We start from the raw sequence: 23091 nt of genomic DNA on the forward strand, positions 1-23091 counted from the left end.
TGATCCCATATATATGAGTCAAATGTAATTCCTGAGATGATGATATCTTCATATTTTTATGTGTAATTATGCAGACATGTAAGTATGTATATAACAAATTAGACTGATTTGTAGGTGGCTTTACCGTATACCTATTATGAATTAAATGCAAATACACTGTATATGTTTATTATATTCATGCTCAAGATCAATTTCGCTTTTTTTTTTTTTTTAAGATTTTACTTCTTTATTTGACAGAGAGAGAGAGAAAGAGTGCAGTCACAAGCAGGGGGAGTGGGAACAGGAGAAGCAGGCTCCCTGAGAGCCTGATCCAGGGCTCAATCTCAGAACTCAGAATTCATGACCAGAGCCAAAGACTGACACCCAACTGACTGAGCCACCCAAGCGCCCCAAATTTGTTTATACAATAAACTTTATAACTGTATACAACCTAACAAGCAAACTGATATACTTCTACATAATTAAACATGAGTTAAGAAATAACACCCTAGATATTTCAGAATCATTTGTATTGTAAAACTGTAACATAGATACCTAAATGCAATACTGTAAAATAACTATTAAAATCCAGGTGGTTTTCAATAGTAAGCTGTATAGGTATATATAAAACCAGAGACTAACTGGCCAAGTTTTACTTTAGCAGTCTGATTGAAAATAGTGAAAGCTCCACATAAAGGAATATTAATTCAAAAAGTTTATTTTTAATCAACATACAATTTATCAAATCTCACCTCAATCCATCAAATCAATAACTATAAAAGAAAACAATTATAGTATTAAGTAAATATTTTTGTCATATACAGTATTTTTTAGATTCCATAGCATATTGTTCTAAGGAATACTTAACCCAACCTCTTCCGTAATTGGACCATCTATGCAGTAACACTTCCTCAAAGTTTATTTACATACAAACTGCAGCAAATTATAAAAATGGCCAGCAGACACAGAGTGCCCAGCCTCTGAAACAGATCCGCGATTTGTTTTTCAAGTAGTTCTGATATTTGCCAAAGCTAAAGAAGCCCTAGTCTACTTGTTTTTTAAAGAAAAGATAATAGTTCCATCCCATAGTTCAGCATGTATTATAAATACTGCATAAAAATACGCCTATAAAAATGACAAAATTCAACTATTTCCCTTATTATATATTTTTTACTTATAAATTCACTTTTAATAAAGTGTTTCGTTAAAATTGGTATGTTTTCTTTCAGGATTGGAGACAGTGAGGAGGAATGGCAAAATTGGGACAACAGGAATTCAAGAAAAAAAAATGTGTTCCTTTACTATATATCAAAAAACATCAAATAAAAGAAATAAAGGTTTGTATATTTATAATAATAAGCCTGCATTAAGGTTTAAAAATCAGCTTGACCTTTAAAATTTAGTTTGAATTGTGATTTTGCACTATATAATCTTAACATATAGCTTCAACTATTACTGTTTTTAACTGAATCCCAGACCCAAATACTCAAAGAAAGCAATTACCATATCTAAAATACAACTTTGGTCTATGAAAATTGAACAAAATGGACAATTAAAGACTAATAAATCATACCAACGTAAGATTCATTCATTTCCACTCTTTTTTTTAAGATTTTATTTATTTATTCATGAGAATACAGAGAGACAGAGAGAGAGAGAGAGAGAGAGAGAGGCAGGCAGAGACACAGGCAGAGGGAGAAGCAGGATCCATGCAGGGAGCCTGACGTGGGACTTGATCCCAGGTCTCCAGGATCACGCCCTGGGCTGAAGGCAGGCGCTAAACCACTGAGCCATCCAGGGATCCCTGGGTTTTTTTTGATGCATTTTTTTTTTTCTTAATTCCTTCCTAATTTAAATAAAGCTTCCTCTTTTCTCTTGCCAGGGCATCCATAATAGTGCTTCACAACTATCAATGATGCAAAAATTTAAAAACATTCTTCACGGAAATATTAAGTGTCACCTTATCTACCCTGAAATGGTATAAGAAAAAGCAAACAGGTTGAGCCATACAAGCAGCTACGTCCTTACTCTCAATACTACTACTACTGCCATTAACTGGAATTAATAATAAAATTTATAGATGTAGCTCTAGACAGAGACTCTCCTTTGTAAAAGTAAAACTTATAAAAATAAAGCCATCAAAAAAAAAAAAAAAACAGAAACAAGAACAAAACACACCTTTAAAAATTTAAAAAAACTGGGTGCCCGGATGGCTCAGTTGGTTAAGTGTCTGCCTTCAGCTCAGGTCATGATCCCAGGATCCTGGCATTGAGCCCACACTGGGGCTCAGCTTCTCCCTCTCCCTCTGCTCCTCCCCTCTGCTCATGTTTTCTCTCTTTCTCTCTCTCAAATAAAATTTTTTTCATTTTAACAAAAATACCCTAGTAACTTCTTTTACAAGTAAGATTTCTACCCCATTAATTTTTTTCAACACTTATCACACATAAATCTTAAAGTTATACCTGAATATTCTGTGTGTAAGAAAAAGAGAATGAGTCATTTCTCAACTTGTCTGATAAAGAGGCACCATAAGATAGCAACTTTTCTGTGTCACCCAGTTCAGCTTTATATATTAATTTTCTCTCATGGAAAGCTTAAATGCCAGACACATTTTTAAAACGGACAACACAATTGATCTTTCATCACTACAATCTTCTGAAATAGAGTTGATTAATGATTCTTAGGAACAATAAAAAAACTTAAATGTCCTGGTTTTCTCAAATTCTAATGTGTCCCTAGTGATTACTAAGTAAATGGTTAATATGCTGAACATGCTTATTCTACTTATTTTTCAAAATTCACAATCTAGAACTAAAAGACAAAACAGCTATGTTTTGTGCCAATAAAATTAGTAACTGTAGATCACTAGCCTGTAAAGTGTCTATAAATGGAGGTATAACCTTTGCAAATTCTTAAAATACAGAAGTAAAATTTCAGCCCAAACAAGGAATAAAAAGGTATGCATATGGATGTGTTTGAAGAGTGTTTGGTGCTCAGAGGAAGAACTACAAATGTAATTCATAACAAGACTTGAAGACAAGAGACTTCAGTGAAACTTCACTTGGAATAGTAGAAACTTTCTTTGTACAATATTACAAAAATGACCAGCAAGGTACTTTGAGACTGCTGAATCTTATATGTAATATTTCTTTATTATGAAGTGTATGTTTTGAACAAATTTGCACTAAAAGAGTGACACAAATGATCTCTAGGCTTTTGGAAACCTAGTGAGTGAATTTTTTGAGCTTTCCAAAATAAATTTTTTAAAGTATCAGATATCTTTTTAGAAGCAACTAGCACATCTTACATTGAATACATTTAGAGTTCATTTCACAAAGTATTTCCTGACCATAATAGTTTAATAAGCACATACCTTTGTCTTCAACTTGAGAGTAATGAGATGCTTTCTACCAGAAGCATCTTCAGCTTTTAACTTGATAGTACTGAGACAAGTATCCACGTATACAAGTCTGGTGAGTAGAAGGAAATAAAAAATGATCAAACTAGGGAGGACAAAGGTGGGGGGAGGGGAGGTTCGAGGATGGTAGGATTCAAAATGAAAATATTTGCTGTATTCCTATGAATCCATTACAAAAATTAATCAGAGGAATTTCTGCATGCCAGCCCTTTATACAGCTATAGATTTACTGCCGTTAATACACCAGCCTGGTGCTTAATGCAGTCATAGATCTCTGGATTATTTACAATGTGTGTCAAGGCTCATGCTGTGGTCAGTGAGCACTATGTTTCGGTTTTCCATCACTGGAACCTTTGGCACACACAGCATGTTGCTGTCAGCCTCTACTTATGTACACATTAAACTTCCTGTCAAACTCTTTGATCCATTTCTGTAGTTTCATATAATATGAGACTTTTATACTTCCTTTATTTGTTTTTCTCTTCAATGAACCTCTCCTTTATTATCAATAATGTTAGTGTACAAAAATCTGGCTGATATTAGTTCATCTACTCAATTGATCCTCCATGGAAAATGTTATATAAGCACAGGTACAGTCTAATCTGCTAACAATAAATTTTCTTTCTATGCAATATATAGCTTCTGACATTTAACCTAGACACATATTCAAGATGAATAATATTTTAAACCTATAGCACAGCACAACTGTTTTTGGCTTTAAGTTGCTCTAAATGCATGAATTTTCTACAACGGAAACCAATACCCTTTGAAATACATCATTCTGTACAAATACAGTCCCTTGAGTAGCATAAGCTACTGCCAAAGAGGTTCAAATTTAGCAGTATATTTACTAGTGAACTGGGCATGTGGATATTTTTTGACATTTTTACAATACTATTCTCTTGTAAAGATAAAAAGTAGCCTAAGAGTATTGCACAACTTATCACCCAGACTGATGGCGAGATCCATTAGAGTTCAGAACTAACATTAGCCTCCTAACCCAGGAAACATTTCTTTTAACATCACTATATGCCATTTAGTCACTGGCCAGATATAATGGTAAAATGGGTCAATTTCAAGAAATGCTGGGCAATAGCTATGGAACCATGCTTGTAATGAAAAATAGATCTAAATCTGAAGAAGATATATATCTTCAAGAGGAGAATAAAAAGTAAAACAATCTTTATCAACAGAAGAAATTTGTATCATAAACTATGAAAAGCCTAGGGTCTTAGAAAACAAATGAAAGTAAAACTATTCTAGAAAAAATATTTACATTAAAATATCAATGACTTTATATATATATATATATATATATAATTATTTTACTATAGCTATGTCTATAAATATCTCAGATACTCCCTCCAAAAATTTAGCACATGAGACTTCATCACATGTTTCATCAATAGGACTCTAAGGTTTAGATATATGGACATCAGACTCTGAATACATTGACAGTTCAGATTCAAGATGTTGAGACGAGCACATGCATTTATTTCCTTCATTCACCAAACAAAAGCAAAGGAATTTTTTAAAATTATAAATAAACTCTCAGTTAACCAAAAGAACAAGAAGTACTAAGCATCAACAAAGAAATTTCCAACAGATATTATAAAAATGAAAAGTGGTTAGAAAAGCACTGGCTGGTAAAACAAATTAGAAGAAAGAAGGCTCCAGAAAGGAGATAGTAGGCAAAAAAGAAAAGTCTGTAGAATATGTAGACTAGAGGGTATGACTTATATACAAGACAAAATTACAAAAATATTTTTTAAAAATACAAGAAGCCAAAGGGATAAAGGAATTTTAAACCAAGTTATAAACAATAAAGCTATGACGAAAACTGTAATTGCTCTACCATTAGCTTTTCAGTGAAAAGTATTTATGTAGTCATTAAAAATTTAACTGCTTACTAATTACAATTTTTAGAATCCAGCAATAGACAAAAACTAAAAGACTTAATTATAGCTACAGAAACTAATGTAAATATATTTGACTACGGCAGTTTAAAAAGTAGAGATGACAAAAATTGAGAGGTAGAAGGGAAAAGATGTAAGGAAGATTAGGAACACTAAAATTTCTAATTGCTAATGAGAGTAAGAGATAACATCTTTAATTGAAGAAACATGAAAAAAGTTTAAGAAATTTTAAAGCTAATAGAATAATAGTGAAGAAGGGAAAGAAAAGGTAGTATATGAGCCAAATCCTTTTTTATTACAGTAGTTAATCAGTTTGGAATTTCTAATACTGATAAGTTATATTGAAAAAGACATATTATTTAGAAACATGAAAGTTGTAAACATTAACATCTTAGAGTATCTGCTTTAAAGAGTCAGAGCAGGAATACGAAATGGTGTGAAAAAAATTGCTCTTCATCATAAGACTTAAATAGTTTGCAATCATGATAAATATACACACAGAAAGTAAGAGGGGATTGTGAGAAAGAAGAGACAATCAAATCACCAACTAGTACTTTTCATAATTTACACTGCTGCTCAGCATCAAATATTAGAAATTATTGAACATCTATAAACTAAGACATAAATAATAGTTCTAGTCTTTATGCAATCACACAAACAAAAAATCATCACCTTCCCACAAAGTTTAAGACAAAGATAACACTTTATAGATCAACAGTGGCATGCTCAAAATATGTTAATTTTGTTGAACTTTATTTTTTTTTTAATTTTTATTTATTTATGATAGTCACAGAGAGAGAGAGAGAGAGGCAGAGACATAGGCAGAGGGAGAAGCAGGCTCCATGCACCGGGAGCCTGATGTGGGATTCGATCCCGGGTCTCCAGGATCGCGCCCTGGGCCAAAAGCAAGCGCCAAACCACTGCGCCACCCAGGGATCCCCAATTTTGTTGAACTTTAAGACGTAATTCAAAAAAGTGGCAAAAGATGTTTAAGATTATCGGTTAATCTCAGCATAGTCACTTAAAATTAAACATTTTACCCATATTGATTCCCTGTCTACTTTGTATGAGGAACAAGAAGAAACCTCATTGTAATTATTAATACCTTGAGTACATCATGTACATGTGACATAGATTGCCAAATGTCCTCTGCTGCCTATTCTCATCTCCTTCCTTTTGAGAATAGGATTCCTGCCTCCAAAACATCCTTAACTAAACCAAATTTTAGCAGTTTACATTCCACTCAGCTAACAACCCTTCTTCTAGCTGCCCTTGGATATCAGCATATTACTAAATCTTGGTCAATGAACTGTAAGCAGTAGGGATATATGAATCTCTTGAATCATTTATAACAAAACTGTGCCTTCTCCCCATGCCCCTCTCCTTCTCCCTACCTACAGACTAGAACCTAGGACAATATGAGCCAGCAAAGACCAAGCAGACAAGCACAACACTCTTAGAGCAGCTGACCAACAGAACTCTCTATGATAGAGGGGTCTCTACCTGCGCTGTCCAAAATAGTAACCACAGCAATGTGTGGCTGTGTCTTTACTTCTTGTATCTTCTGTACATCAATCTATTCTGCCTTTCATGACTAAATTAATCTTCCTACATCCTCTTTTTTTTTTTTTTTTAAGATTTATTTATTTGAGAGTCCCAAACCGACTCCCCATTGAGCATGCAGCCCAAGGCAGGGCTTGATCTCAAGACCCTGAGATCACATGGGCCAAAACCAAGAGTCAGGTGCTTAACCAATTGTGCCACCCTGCATCCCAATCTTCCTAAGTTGTTTTTAAATCATATCAACCCCTTCCTCAAAATAGCCAATGAGTCCCCATCACTTGCATATATAGAATCCTTAGTCTCATGGTTAAGATCTTTCAGTCTGACCCTGGTATTAATTCTTATGTGAGCAAGTGATCTACTCTTAAGTCCAAAGAGGAGTTAGTTACACATTTCCATCACTACAAACTTAACTTCCACTAATTACCTCCTTTTTAAGGCTCTCTACATTCCTTTGAAGCTTATCCCAATACCTACCTCTCTAAGAACCTTCCTAAATCATCTGTAGCCCAAAAGGCCTTCATCTTTCAAGGGGAGCTGGTGCAGCTCAGTTGGTCAAGCAGCCAACTCCTGGTTTTGGCTCAGGTCATGATCTCATGTATCATGAGATCAAGCCCCATGTAAGAGCCTGGAGTCTGCTTGAGAATTCTCTCCCCCATCCCACTTGCACATATATGCACACTCTCTGTCTAAAATAAATAAATAAGTCTTCTAAAGGACCTCACCATTCTCAAAACTGTCAGTTTTAGGTAAATTTTTGCTTCCCAAATAAGCTTTTATTATAAAGAATATGAAAAGTTTAAACTTCTATACATATATTAATGCTATATGTGCTTGTTATATGACCATGGAGAAGCTGCTATCCCAATGGTTCATATTTATTGATTCATGTGCAAGTTTTAAACAACTGAATGCAAATTGTTTACATACTATAAACATATTACCAATGTAGAAAAAACATAATTTTTTCACTATTAGGTAATTCGCACTTATTCAGTGATTTGAATATATGTGAGGAAAAAGCACTCTATGATAAAGGTAATTTAGAATGAAAATCATACTTATTAACATCTATGTTCTTATGCATTATGGAATGAAAATTATCATTACTAATTATAATTAAATCGTAACACTCATTAAGAGCTGTAAAACTCATATATAGTCTGACATTTTTAGGTGAACTAGTGACTCAACTTTATACCTACTTTGCAGGAGGCATTATTTGAATCAAATAACATGTGTTTCTTTTTAACCCTTATTATTAAGTATTAGTTTCATTTGAAAAATAAAGAAAATGTGGCTCAGAGGGGTTACATTACTTGCCTAAGGTCACACAGCTGATAAGCCAGAATTAAAGCTCTTGGCTGGTTACTGGAATTAATTTCATCTTAACAAGTATCTCCATTTCTTCCAATACGGTATACAGATCTTTGAAATGCATTAAAAATTATAGAAAATACCACCAATGGATTAATAAGCCCATTATAAGGTACTTATCCATTATAAGGTACTTAATTAAATATCCAACTCAATATATGTCTACAATCTTTCAACAGCACAACAAATTTAATAAAGCTCTGCTCTTTCCCTAGACATATTTAAAAGGCCTAATAGTTGAATTCTACTTACTCTAATTGATAAATATGCTGTCTATAAAAGAATAAAACCATCAGATCACACTCCCCCTGTTAGAACAATTTAATCTCTGAATTACCTATGGCCATGTGATTACTAAAATAAACAGAAGGTATCTAAGATGACTATGCATTTCTTCCAAATTGAGACAATTTTGAAACTGAAAGGGCCAGGATAAAAGGCATAAATTAGGATTATCCTAGGTAAAGTGGGATGTAGATGAATCTACTTATAAAGTGTTCAGTGCTCTCAACTCCAGGACATTCTTAATGTCCTTAACATCTTAACAGAAAATCCTGTTAAACCCCAAGGATGCTAATTCTTATCCTTTTAATGAGTCATTCTGCAAAACAACACCAGTAGAAGTGAAGAGAAACCCATCAAGACAACTTTTTGCATCACTTACCTTTGTGAACTGTGTAACTCCCCAAATCACAACTCATCTTACCATCATCTTTTTACCCTCCAGACAGCTAGCTGTTTTTATACAAGTTGAAACAAGTACAGAAATTACACCAATAGCAATCAAACTTAAGGTCAGTTACTAATCCTCAATGTCATTTCTATTTAAAAAAATGTATGTGAATAAAGAAAAAAGATCTCAATCATATTCTAGATACTCTATTTTTTCCTAATTTTTTGTAATGCCTCATCCTATAGAATTGATTAGATATGTCAGATATGTAACTTAAAAACATAGCAAGGTCTTCATTAACTTAAAAAAGATTTTTCATTATCAGATTTTACCCATACAATAGTAAATCTACAAAAATATGAATTTAGGTATGAGGAAAATATAGACATACCGACATGGCCTACTAATAATTAAGATTCTGACAATCCATTCAAATCGATTTGTCATGCAAATCACTGTGTCATTTTAAGAGATATTTTAAATTAAGCTGGCCAATTGCTCAGGCAGGGGCTCAAAAGGTAGCAATTCTAGTATGCAGACAGCACAATTCAAGTCTTGGTGTTAGCTCTGAAACCCAATACCAACACGACCTAATTTAATAAATAAATCACAAAAATAAAATTGATAGATTTTCTTACTCCAGAAAGCACTGAATAAATACTGACAAAATCTTATTCTCTGGCTTCTGACAATCCATGCAAACAACTTCTCTTCTGCTAACACAGTCCTCATTTGTAAAGACTAATGAAACAAATGACTCAGTAACAGCAGCTATATTCTAATTCAATCATGCATACTCGTCACTATAATTAAACTTTGATCTTTTCACAAATCTAAGCAACAGATTTCAAAACTCTCTCTCAGGATGGGTTAATTTTGCATATGGCCAATTTTATCCATGATGAGATAGTCACACAGGGAGGGTGAAACTAATAAAAACTATCTCCAAGTATTTGAGGGAACTTTATTGAAGACTCCATATCAGAGCTTCCCCACAGCACAATTCCAGGCAGCATCATTCACACAGAATCCCTGAGGACTGTTATATAGCCAGTGTTGGCTACCATTTTATATATAAAGTTGAACATAAAAATATGTATCTTGAAATTTATTCTGAGAAGTAACTAAGAATATATAAGGTGGCTATAGCAGTCAGTGGCATATAGCAGAAACTTCGTAAGTGGAAGTTCCTGTGTATAATAATCTTAGTCTAAGGAAGAGATAAATATACAGTGATCAGTGCTATGATAGAGGCATTCATAATCTTCCTTTTGGCTTCCCTTTTGGCTATTATCCAAGCTAGACATTTGTTCCTTTTTCTCTCACATCAGAACAATGTGTACAACGCAAAACTCAATACTTTCTATTTGTCCCTAAAAAAACGCTTATTCCATAAAGTATTTTAATATTTGCACTATTTCGCTTACCCTTTGTTGCTAACAGCTCCCAAGAAATCCTATAATTATCTTCTGTAGTACTTATCACAGTTAGAATTAAGTACTACTGTGGTCATCTACTTAAATTCTGACTCTCCCACTATCTAGTTCTCACCTCTAAGTTCCTTGAGGAATTTTAAGTCTTAACTATGTATATCCACTGCCTTACATTATAGGCATTCAATAGGTGGGGGAGAAAATGAATGATTCACAAATCTCATGTTTGTATTCTCAATGCTTCAACTACTTTCATTACTGGAATTCTTCCAAATATGTCACAACCACACAGAAAAGAGTTTGCCTTCCCAAGTCTGTCCTACAATCCTAACAATCCTCTAAACACTAAGATCTTAACATTTAAGCATCTGAAAATAAGTCATGATTTTTCTCTATCACCTCAAATCCAAAGACCGAGCAGGTCCATGATGTCGGTGCCTCAAGACAAATCTTCATACTTTCAGCCAAACTGCTACTAATTCATCTCAATTCGTTACTTGTCTTCTGTCTCCCCTCTTCTTGTCATGCTAAATTTTATTTAAAAGTTCTATCTTACCCAATCCTATTTAGGAATGGCAACTTATCAAAAAATGCCTAATCACATGAATAAACATTAACCAATCCTCAATAACACAAGAATAGTACATTTAAAGTTATATATAACACCCATTTCTGGCTAAATTAGACTAGCTTGCTACAAACCTACACTTTCACTGAGAAGTACTAGAGTAGCCTGATGCAAAAAAAAAAAAAAAAAAGCTTGAAGGCATCAAAGAATTACTAAGGCAACCAAGACCTAAAGAACCAAGGTCCTGAAAAAGGGGAACAGAGGAGAGACAAGCCAGTACTAATAGAAGCCATTTTTCTCTCAGCTTATTTACCAATTTATTTACCAATTCTGGTCACAGGGCAAGAGAAGAAGGATTTGGGCAAAGGGCACAGATAGAGAGCTGCTATTAAGTGGCAAACCAAAATGAACAAACAGACAAAAAGCACAGAGCAGCATTTCTTTGAGGTTAGGGAAATAAAAATAACAGACTTTTAAAGGGCCAGAATCTAGTAGAAACATAGGGCCAGAGACCTTGTTCTAATATTCAGGCAATTTTCCATCAAAACTTTTGATAAATCCTTGAACTGCAAGTGATGAGGATAAAAAACTAAGCAGAAAGCCAATAAAAGCCAAAGAATATTCAGAAATTTCATAATACTGAGGAGACTAATTAAGATTTAGAACCCACCACCAGGAAAAGCCCCAGTGAATATCCCCAAACTTTCAGTGGGAACCCTTGGAAGGCTACCCCTAAAAGCAAAACAATCAAGAGGCAGATGAGCATTATCAAAAATGGACCCCTGACTCCAACTGAAAGGTAAACTGGCCTTGTGAAGAGACACACGTAAGAGTTTAGGATCTACCAAGGGAGAAATTCCAATGAACACACCTAGCTCTTGTGTAAAAGTTCTAAAGGGTTATAACTTAGGAAAGGGAGGGGAGCAATCATTAGTACACGGAGTCTTACAAAAACTATAGCCCAACCTGAACCAGTTCAATCTTTAATAGGATTATAGCAACCTGTCCCTACTCCATTTTTTTTTTAAAGATTTTATTTATTTATTCATGAGAGACACAGAGAGAGAGAAGCAGAGACATAAGCAGAGGGAGAAGCAGGCTCCATGTAGAGAGCCTGATGTGGGACTGGATCCTGGGATTCCAGGATCACGCCCTGGGCGGAAGGCAGACACTCAACCGCTGAGCCACCCAGGTGCCCCCCTCCTACTCTATTTCTTAACAAAGGAAAAAGTAAACCCTTTGTAAAAGAAAATATCATCTAGAACCTCTAAACTTTTTTATACACAATTTCTGGCTGAAAGATCATTAGGCATAGCACTGCAGCCTTAATGAATAAGGGCATATACTAAAGAACAGACAGCAAGAGACAGTGAGGAAAGGTGCATTAACGAAAATACCTGGAAATTAGGTCAGTTTCCTCATTTCTCCCCTTTTATCAGTTTTTCAGGTTTTCTGTCTTTTGGGCTCCTTTTTTTTTTTTTTTTTTTTTTTTTTTTTTTTTTTTTTTTTTAAAAGAAAGAGTAGTCATCTTGTAGAGCAGAGACCAGGAGAGTTCAGGTTTTACATTTTTGTTGTTACAGAGTATTCAATTTTCGATTGATTCAATTGTGAAAATAAAGAAAAACTCTTTACTCCTTACTATTAAAAAATAGTAGACTCACATGAAAAGATGCTCAACATCACTCACTATCAAGGAAATACAAATCAAAACTACAATGAGCTATCACCTCACACTCTCAGAATAGCTAAAATCAACAACACAAGAAACAGCAGGTGTTGGCAAGAATATGGAGAAAGGGGAGCCCTCTCACACTGTTGGTGGGAACGCAAGCTGGTACAGCCACTCTGGAAAACAGTGTAGAGGTTCCTCAAAAAGTTAAAAATAGAGCTACCCTATGACCCAGCAATTATACTAAGTCTTTACCCAAAGAATACAAAAATACCAATTCAAAGGGATTTGGTGCACTCCAAGGATTATAGCAGCATTATCTACAATAGCCAAATTATGGAAAATGCCCAAGTGTCCATCAACTGATGAATGGATAAGGAAGATGTGGTACATATATAGAATGGAATACTATAGGCTTAGAAAATATTGCCATTTGCAATGATATAGATGAGCTAGAGAGTATTATGCTAAGTGAAATAAGAGTCAGAGAAAAACAAATACTGTACAATTTCACTCAAATGTGGAATTTAAGAAACAAACAAGCAAAGGGTTAAAAAAGAGAGAGGCAAACCAAGAAAGAGACTCTTAACTATAGAGAACAAACTGATGGTTACTGGAGGGGTGGAGGTGGGATTAGGTTAAATAGGTAATGGGAATCAAGGAGTACACTTGCTATGATGAGCACACAGTAGTGTATGAAAGTACTAAATCATTATTGTATACTTGAAACTAATATTATACTGTATACTAAATGGAATTCATTTTTTAAAAAAAGATTTGATAGAGAATGTGCACCTGCACATGCATGGGGATGGGGGAGTGGCAGGAGAGAGGGAGAGATAATCTTACACAGATGATCTTAACCCTTCAAAGGGTTCAATCTCAGGACCCTGAGATCACAACCTGAGCCAAATCCAAAAGTCAGACCCTTAACTGACTGTGCCACCCAGGCGCCCTTAACTAACTGGAATTTAAATAAAAACTTTAAAAAAAAAAAAAGGTAGAAGCCTCTGGTATTTACCAATGTGGATTTAAAAAAACACAAAACTTCCTGCACACAGATGTTCATAGCAGTTTTATTCATAATTGCCAAAACTTGGAAGTAACCAAGATGTCTTTCAGTAAGTAAATGAAAAAACTGGTACATTCAAACAATGGAACTATATACAGTGCTATAAACTATATACAGTGCTTGTTAGCTCAAGCCATGGAAAGACTAAGAAGAAATTTAAACACACATTACTAAGTAAAAGAAGGCAATCTGAAAAGACTATATAATGTACGATTCCAACTATAGGACATTCTGGAAAATCCAAAAATGTGGACACAGTAAAAAGATCAGTGGCTGCCAGAGGTTAGGGGAGAGGAAGGGAGAGAAATACTTGGAACACAGAAGGTTTTTAGGGCTGTGAAACTATTCTGTAGAATGGCAGATACAGGTCATTAAACATGTCTAAAACCATAAAATATATATGACCAAGAGTAAACCCCAATGTAAACTATGGTTTGGGGGTAATAACAACGTATCAATACAATATAGGTTCATCTAACAAATGTACTACCTCAGTGCGGGGGGGGGGGGGGGGGTCGGGGGAAGGGAGGGTGGCAGAGCTGGATACTGATAATGGGGTAGTCTGCATACATATATAGGGGCAGAAAGTAAAAGAAAAATCCCTATACCTTCTTCCTTTGAATTTTGCTGTGAACCTACAACTGCGAAAGGAGGAAGGAAGGAAGGAAGGAAGGAAGGAAGGAAGGAAGGAAGGAAGGCAGGCAGTCAGGCAGGCAGGCAATTTGGGGAAAAAAAAGAAAAGCACTGGGTATGCTAAGATCTAGGACTAGCTATACGACTGAAAACCAAAAAAAAATTAAAAACAGACTCCAGTGGATATAGATTATGGGAGTTAGTAGAAAAGTATTTTTAAACAACTATGAAACAAAATACAGAAAAAGGTGGAAAACTTTTAAAAAGTTTTGAAATCTAGTACAGTTATACTAATATCTAACAAAGTAGACAATAAGGCAAAAAGTATTACCGGAGATGAAAAGAAACATTTAATGATAAAAGAAAAAAATCCACAGGAAGATACAGTGATTATAAATCCGTACACACTCTCAAATTAAAAATGGAACTGCCATATGATCCAACAATTCCACTTCTGGGTATATATCCAAAGAAAACAAAATCACAATGTTGAAGAGGCATCTGCATCCCCAAGTTCACTGCAGCAATATTTACCATAGCCAAGACATGGAAGCAACCTAAATATTCACTAACAGATGAATGGAGAAAGAAAATCTGGCATATATATATATATATATACACACACACACACACACACACACACACACACACACATACCCATCCACCAAATATACAATGAGATATTTAGCCATAACAAAGGACATGCTCCTATTGTGACAATATGGATAGACCTTGAGGGCATTACACTAAGTAAGACAAATAAGAGAAAGAAACACAATATGATCTCATTAATATGCAGAATAAAGAAAAAGAAATGAATTCACAGATACAGAGAACATATTGGTGGTTTCCAGAGGCAGAGGTGAAATGAGTGAAGGGGTCAAAAGCTACAGACTTCCAGTTATGTAATGTATACCATAATGACTATAATTAATAAAACTATATAACTGGAAGTTGCTGAAAGAGGAAATCTTGAAAGCTCACATCATAAGACAAAAAAAATGTGTAAGTATGTGTGATGATGGAGATTAGCTTGCCTTATGGTGATCATTTCATTATATATATATATATATATATATGTATATATATATATACATTATATATATATATGTATAATGTATATATATATACATATATATATATATAATCACTATGTTGCACACTTGAAACTAGTATATGTCAATTATATCTCAAAGAAAATATTAAAAGACATTCTTTAGTCAGGAAGAAAAAGATTCCAGACAGAAGGATAGAAATGCACGAAGTTATTAATTAGAGGGGTGCCGGGGTGGCTCAGTTAGTTAATTATCTGCCTTTGGCTCAGCTCATGATCCCAGGGTCCCACATTGGGCTCCCTGCTTCTCTCTCTCCTTCTGCCCCTCCCCACTTATGTGCATGTACACTCTCTCTCAAATATATAAAATCTTTTAAAAACTAAAAGAACACTGGGAGAAATTTATACATATATATATATACACAGAAATATTTATATATAATTTCATATATACACAAATTATATACAAATTCTTCTTGCCAATTCTAATATAGGATAAAATGCATGATAACAATAACACGACAGGTAGAGGTTAAAAAATACATTAAGGAGTTTTAGATCCTCCCTTTATATGAAAATTGGTAAAAGTACAAATATATATTTTGCTACACATATGTTGTAATTTCCAAGGTAATTCTAAGAGAATGTATAACAACTTAATTCTTGATTAATTCAAATAAGGGCAGATAAAGAGAAAAAAAAAAACACAAAACCCGTAAGAAAAACAGTAAACATATAGCATGATATCAGTGAAAATGGCTTGATTAATTCAAATAAGGGCAGATAAAGAGAAAAAAAAACACAAAACCCATAAGAAAAACAGTAAACATACAGCATGATATCAGTGAAAATGGCAGTAAATACATGGAGTTATGTCAGTAAAAATGGCAGTCAGAAGTTCCTAAAGGTCTCCCTTCCATAATAGTCGCAAGAACATCAGGAAAAAAAAGTATTTGAAGTAATGGATATGTTAATGAGTTTATGGGACTCCTTCCACAATGTACATGTGTAAATCAAATCATCACATTGCACATGTTAAAAATATTATAATCTTATTTATCAATTATAACTCAATAAAACTAAATAACATGTTTATGTTCAGTAAAAATATGGTAACATCTTACTGCATAAATAAAAGTTATCTTTTTCCAAATTACATTTAGTATTTTACCTTGCAGATCACTTAATGATGATATCCCTTTAATTCATACCCACAATAAATGTTACTATAATTAAGTTCTAATTATAATGAAACACTGACTAAAAACAGGTATAAAATAAACTGCTAAAACTGCAAATAAATTGAAATGTGGAAAGAAAAAAAGACATTTCTGAAACATTTTAAAATAGACATACTTATCCCAACCAAGAGTTCCTATTTCTTCCATAAGGCTTGAGTAGAACTGGGGAGGAGGAGGTGGTGCATACAACTCTTGTTTATTCTTTAAAGCAACTTCCTGTTTAAAAGAAAACAAACTTGGATCTGCTGTGGAATGCTAGACAGTAAATTGCTACTATCTGATTACAAAACAACTTCATAATCTCCTTTGTGCCTCACTAAAAGTGTCCATTATTTTTATAGAAATTCCATCTGAAGCATTCCCCTTATATAAAGACAAAAAAGTTAAACAACTGTATTGAAAATTATTATATGAAAATGCCAATTATTATACCATTAAAACTTCAGATTTTAGTATTTTCCTAGATTATGCCTATCAAAGATGACAAGAGTTTAAAAATATCTTCAAAGCTTTATGAATATTTTTCTGTTCCTGTGGAAAAACTTTGATATAAAGAAACATATATCTTTAAGAAAAGCCTGAACTCCTAAGTACATTGTTTAGACAGATCTATATGTATACAGTATGAATCACACTCTTATAAATAAAACCCCTTTATTACCACAGTAAATACTCATCTGCTACTTTCTTTCACTGGCTTACATGCTATATTATGCCCAGACCAGGTTAAGTGTTTTTTCATCTATGTGGCTAGATCACAGTTCCTTTCCCTGCAAGACCCACCTATATCTTCAAGATGGTTTATGTACCCTGCCCCCCACTCCAAAAAAAAACCCCTAACATTTTTTTTTTTTACAAGCAATACAAACATCACTAGAATTGCTGAGGCTGAGTATTACCAATTACTTCAAAGGTGCTAACCTAGACAAATACCTTATTTGGAAAGTAAAAATAAATGTATCTGTAAATTATACATGTTCATATGGACTGTTTTATCAAAAAAGATAAAAAAAAATAAAGAAATAAAAAAGTCAAACACAGTAAATAATAAAACCAGATGAGAACAAGTATAAAAATTATAAATGTTAACTGTAGCCCTAAAAAGAGGTGTAAGTTCTATTTCTTTAAGCATATTTTTAATATATTAGTCCTTACACTTTTTAATTTTAAAACAAGAATAGGATACTATTAAATTTAGGTAATACTAGAAAGAATAGATTTTACAAAACAGTATTTCAAAATCAAGACTATTAACTGAAACTACCTTCTAAATCTTTTTTAGGATAAAAACAAAACTATGAAAGCAGGTTTCTAAGGCCCAAAATGTCAATTTGGATTTAATTAGAAGGTAAGTTCCTAAAAGACAAGGAGTATACTGCTTTTTAAATAAAAGTAAATACCTAATGCTATCTGTAATTTGCCATATGGTCCAGAAAAATAAATTTTTACTATTAAGATTATCCTGTTATTAAAAAATAAATCAGTATAGTTCCTATACTTATATATAAAACAGCTTCAGGAATTCTTTTGAACTTTTTGTAAATCCAGAAATATTAAATACTGCTATCCACATACATAGAATGTAAAAATAAATCTGAATAACAATAAAGTCTTTTAATTCTAGGTTTATGAACTTTGTAAACTCTACCTTCTACCTTGGGTCAGACAAGTTACTCCTATTCCAAAGCCATAACAGGAAAAAAGGCAAAGGCAAAGAATCAAAGCATTCTTTGTGGAGAAAGGGCAAGATACATAGTAGAAAGAACAAAGGTTTTAAGGTTTTACAAAGGTTCTAAGTCCTAATTTTACCATTTCATAGTTTTAACACCTTAGCTATGCAGTGACTAAGCCCTAAATAGGAGTTTCAAAAAAACCTGACCCGGGATGCCTGGGTTGCTCGGTGGTTTAGCACCTGCCTTCATCCCAGGGCATGATCCTGGAGTCCCTGGATCGATTCCCACATCGGGCTCCCTGCATGGAACCTGCTTCTCCCTTTGCCTATGTCACTGCCTCTCTCTCTGTGTCTCTCATGAATAAATAAAATCTTAAAAACAAACAAACAAAAACAAAAAAACCCGACCCACATCAGAGTTCTCTTAAAATACAGGTAATTGTGGGGCGCCTGGGTGGTTCAGTTGGTTAAGCATTCGTCTCTTGATTTCAGCTCAGGTCATGCTCGCAGGGTCCTGGGATCAAGCCACCATGCACTGGGCTTTGCTCTCAGCTTGGAGTCTGCTTGTGATTCTCTATCTTTCCCTCTCCCTCAGCCCCTCTCCTTGCTCGCATATGCATATCCTCTCAAATAAATAAATCTTCAAAAATAAATAAATAAGTAAATAAAATACAGGTAATTGTTCATTTATCAAATATATACTGAACTCTTACTATATGCCTAGTAATTACTAAGAAACTGTGAAGATTTACCAAATTTCCTGAAAAAGTTCAAAAACTACTGATTTCATTTGGACATCATCCTCAATTCTTTCATTGAGGATTACATTACAGCAACCCTGTTACTGACAATACAGCCCAACAAATAAACCAATATAATTTTCTCTCACTCTTTAAGTACACTGTTCATAAATGTGCAATAGTATCACAAATTCTGTCAATTTCTTTAGAAAGCTAAAATACAGCATGTCATTTTATTCAGAAATGAAGTAACAAAGGTACTAAATAGAATATTCTTATAAATCAATGTCAATATTTTATTTTAAACTAAAGAGTATTTCTTCAAAATTAAATGACCAATAAATCTGTTCTTACAACCTAATAAAGTTTGCTAGTAATAAGAGCTTAATGGGACATGGTATATATAGTTTTACTCTGGTTCCTGAGCCCTTTTATTTGCATAGCTTATGAAAAGTATGATAAAAAGATAAAATTATTTTCAAACTTTTTTGCAATGACAAGGGTAACTCAAAATATGCTTTACTTCTTCACCTTACCTTTTTAAAGCTTATCATGAAATCTGGCCTTTGATGAAATTCATAATCAATTTTGATAATTCTAATTATTAGTTAGGGTTTACAAATTTGTAAGTCAAAATTCAAACTTTAGAAATTGGGATCAGAATAAAGAGTTTAAAGTCAAACATTTTACCAAAGCCCGACCTCAGAGTGTTGTTATAAGGATTAAAAAAAGGACTCAGAACAACTTAAGCAGCTAAGCTCTTTGTATGTGGCAGCTACTGCTAAGAATAAATAACTCAAAAAGAACTACAAAAAAAAAACTGCTTTCAGTTGTTAGTAGCAATATATTGGTACTGTAATTTTGTCAAACAAATATAGAGATACAGGAAAAGCATAAGAAACCGTAACAAGTACAACATAATAAATAATTATGTTAATATTAGAAACCAAGATTTTCAGAGTAAAATACAAGCATTAAAATCAAAGTAAAAATGTTATAATACCAAATTTGAATTGGAAATATCAATATGAACTCATGATAAATTACTCTTTCTAAATATTATTTTTTCCTAACTCTGTTCACTGAAAAGGCCTAGCAATAATAGCAATAAACACTCCAGTTTCCAGATCGGTGGCATCTAAACACCACTTCCTACAAAGAAACCATGGCTCTTTGGAGAAGTAAAATTATAGTTCTTCCAAAGGATGAGTAAATTAAACTGGGGCAACTTGTGTCAGAAAGCAAAGTTTTGGCTATGTTAGAAGAACTAAGGAGCCAAGATAAAGAGGCATACACTGACTAAAAATGATACAAAATTCAAGCATCAAAAGGTATAGTGATTGCAATGGACTAAAATCGATATATAAAAACCCATGAGTTCATAATGATACTAAAAAAAATCATTATTTCACTTTGACAGTTGCTAGGCACTAACTCATTACTCTAAAAATTGATTTTTTTAAAAAAGGAAAAGATACAAGCACTTAACCTATTTCTCCAGTATGAGCTATACCTCAAAATTAACCAAATAACTGATGAAGGGAAGTTGTTCTCCAGATAATAATGTATCTCCAGACAATAAATATAGAGAATGGAATTTTAAAAATCACCATTTGATACCTCTAATGAAATAGTGAGTGTAGGCAATGACTATCATTATATAATAAAATCATTAGGTGATAAGCTGATAAAAAACTTTATATTCGATGGATCTAAAGCCTATTGGCCAATCTTAACTCTACTAAGAGAAGAACTATCAGATACCATGTGCCTCCTCATGCAATAAAGTACACAACACAAAGTATTCTTACCAGAAGAAATGAACCCACTCTGCTGAGACTAGATCACAAAAAAAGGTAGAAAAATATGTTAAAAGATACCATGAGTATCTAATAAGCCAAATCCAAAATGCAAGAAATGTTATAGGACACATAATCTAGTTTATTTAACTTGTAGAGTTTAAAAAAAAAAAAAGGTACAGGAAAGATGAAGCACTGTTAGAAATTAAGACTTATCAACATATAACGTATGGACCTTGTTTACATACAAATACAAACAAAGAAGCCAAAAAAATTATCACTAACTTTGTCAGGGTTATAATAGCACATTTAAAACCAAAATAAAACAAAATGACACTTAGCTATTACAAGTATACACCAACATATTCATTGAGAGATGGATACAATGTCCACAATTTCCTTAAAAATACTCTAGTCTGGGGCTCATTCTGGTAAGAGTCCAACTCTTGGGTTTCAGCTCAGGTCTTGATCTCAGGGTCCTGGGACTGAGACCGGTGGCTGGCTCCACAATCAGCAGGAAGTCCTGCTTGAGGATTCTCTCCTTCTGCCTCTCTCCACTCTCCCCTCATGCATGCACACACACACACTCTCTCTCTCAAGTAAATAAATCTAAAAACAAAAACAAAACACACACACACACACACACACACACACACACACACAAAAAAAAAAAAACAACCCTAGTCCTTTTCTCCTTAAAGAGTAGGGGAAGAAAAAAATGGCAAAATGTTGAAGTTAGAGGTCATGGGCCTACAGGTTTGACTATACAGTCTTCCCTCTTCTGTTTATGATGAAAACTTGCATAATAAAAAATTTCTTAAACACAGTCTATAGGACAAACTGCATAAAAATTCAAGTATTTTATGCATAATTGACAAACTGAATAGTCTATTATATATACCTGTATGTATGTAATGAAGTCTAACAAGTTCTTCAGAAATCTGCAGCTACATACAAAATTTTTTATATACTGTATTAGATCTTTAATTGTGGCTACCTAATCTCACCATAGATGTTAAAATTCTGACTGACTAGGAGTACATTTTATTTCACCACCTATCCAAGAATAGTGTTAAGCGCAGTTTGACAAAATCAATTTGGTTCCTATACACAGTTCTGTTCCTCATGGAATTCAAAAAAAGCATCATCCACATTTACGCACACAGGAAAATGAAACATTAAGTGACTAGAAGTTGAGACGTTTTAAAGTCTAATCATGTTAAGTTTTTGCAGGAATTTAAAAAAGAAAATCAAGACTTACAGAATATAACAGTATTAGAAAGCAAATTCTTACCAAAACCATCTTCAACTCCATCATAAAGCTCATTAAATCAGGAGAGTGCTGCATTCTCTAGATCAAAACATTTGTAATTAATTTCACTTTTACAATGAATATACCATACACTGAAATTCAAATGAGATACAGGTTCATGTGAACATGAAAAAAAAAATATCAGAAATTGAAATATTAGTCACCATCCCTACTAGACTCACCAATTTCATTTTGAAAGAATAATTGAAGCCCTCAAATCTATTTTGATGAGTTATACTGAATGTACTTAAAATCTTTTAAAATTTCACATATTCCTTTGTTCCTTCAGCACTGACCACTGGTCAGTTTAGCAAATCTACCAAACTACATCATTATTAAAAAAAAAAAAAAAAAAAAAAAAGATGGTATGAGGTGAAGAGGAAAGAACGTAAAACATAAAAATTAGGCATATCTATGCAATTAAAAAATCTAAGAGTGATAAATTATCAATATCATATTTTTAATTTTTCCCTTGACCTTAAAAATTATGTACAGGGATCCCTGGGTGGCGCAGCGGTTTGGCGCCTGCCTTTGGCCCAGGGCGCGATCCTGGAGACCCGGGATCGAATCCCACATCAGGCTCCCGGTGCATGGAGCCTGCTTCTCCCTCCGCCTGTGTCTCTGCCTCTCTCTCTCTCTCTGTGACTATCATAAATAAATAAAAAATTTAAAAAAAAAAATTATGTACAATTGTCGATTTTGTCTTTTCATAACTAACCCATATTAATTCAAGAGGAGTCAATCTTTAAACAAGATAAAACCATCAGAATAAAAAAGCAAAAAGAAAAGAACTTCTAAGTTGAATAAATATTTAAGAGTTATAATTCCCTTTCCTAGAAATCTTTGATTTTTAAAATAACCAAGGAATAAAGGAAAGCAAAGAAAATTCTCAAATGTAACATTTTTTATTAGATGAAACTCTACATCACTTCTCTGGTTGAAATCAAAACATTGTATTTTTGTTACTTTTTG

At 33.5% G+C, this 23091-nt stretch overlaps 1 protein-coding gene across 3 annotated transcripts in view; it reads right to left on the minus strand.

The window, feature by feature from the left end:
- The window catches only part of FANCL (FA complementation group L), an 88549-nt gene that overhangs the window by 45861 nt on the left and 19597 nt on the right, over nucleotides 1-23091 (minus strand). For all 3 annotated transcript variants that reach the window (XM_072742108.1, XM_025992679.2, XM_072742109.1), the window contains 3 exons: nucleotides 22102-22158; nucleotides 16712-16812; nucleotides 3353-3449 (listed from right to left, as the gene is read on the minus strand). In XM_072742108.1, the coding sequence (XP_072598209.1) occupies nucleotides 3353-3449; nucleotides 16712-16812; nucleotides 22102-22158 (255 nt within the window). The remainder of the gene's footprint in view (nucleotides 1-3352; nucleotides 3450-16711; nucleotides 16813-22101; nucleotides 22159-23091) is intronic.

Source organism: Vulpes vulpes, chromosome 16, assembly GCF_048418805.1.
Source record: "Vulpes vulpes isolate BD-2025 chromosome 16, VulVul3, whole genome shotgun sequence".
NCBI lineage: Eukaryota > Metazoa > Chordata > Mammalia > Carnivora > Canidae > Vulpes > Vulpes vulpes.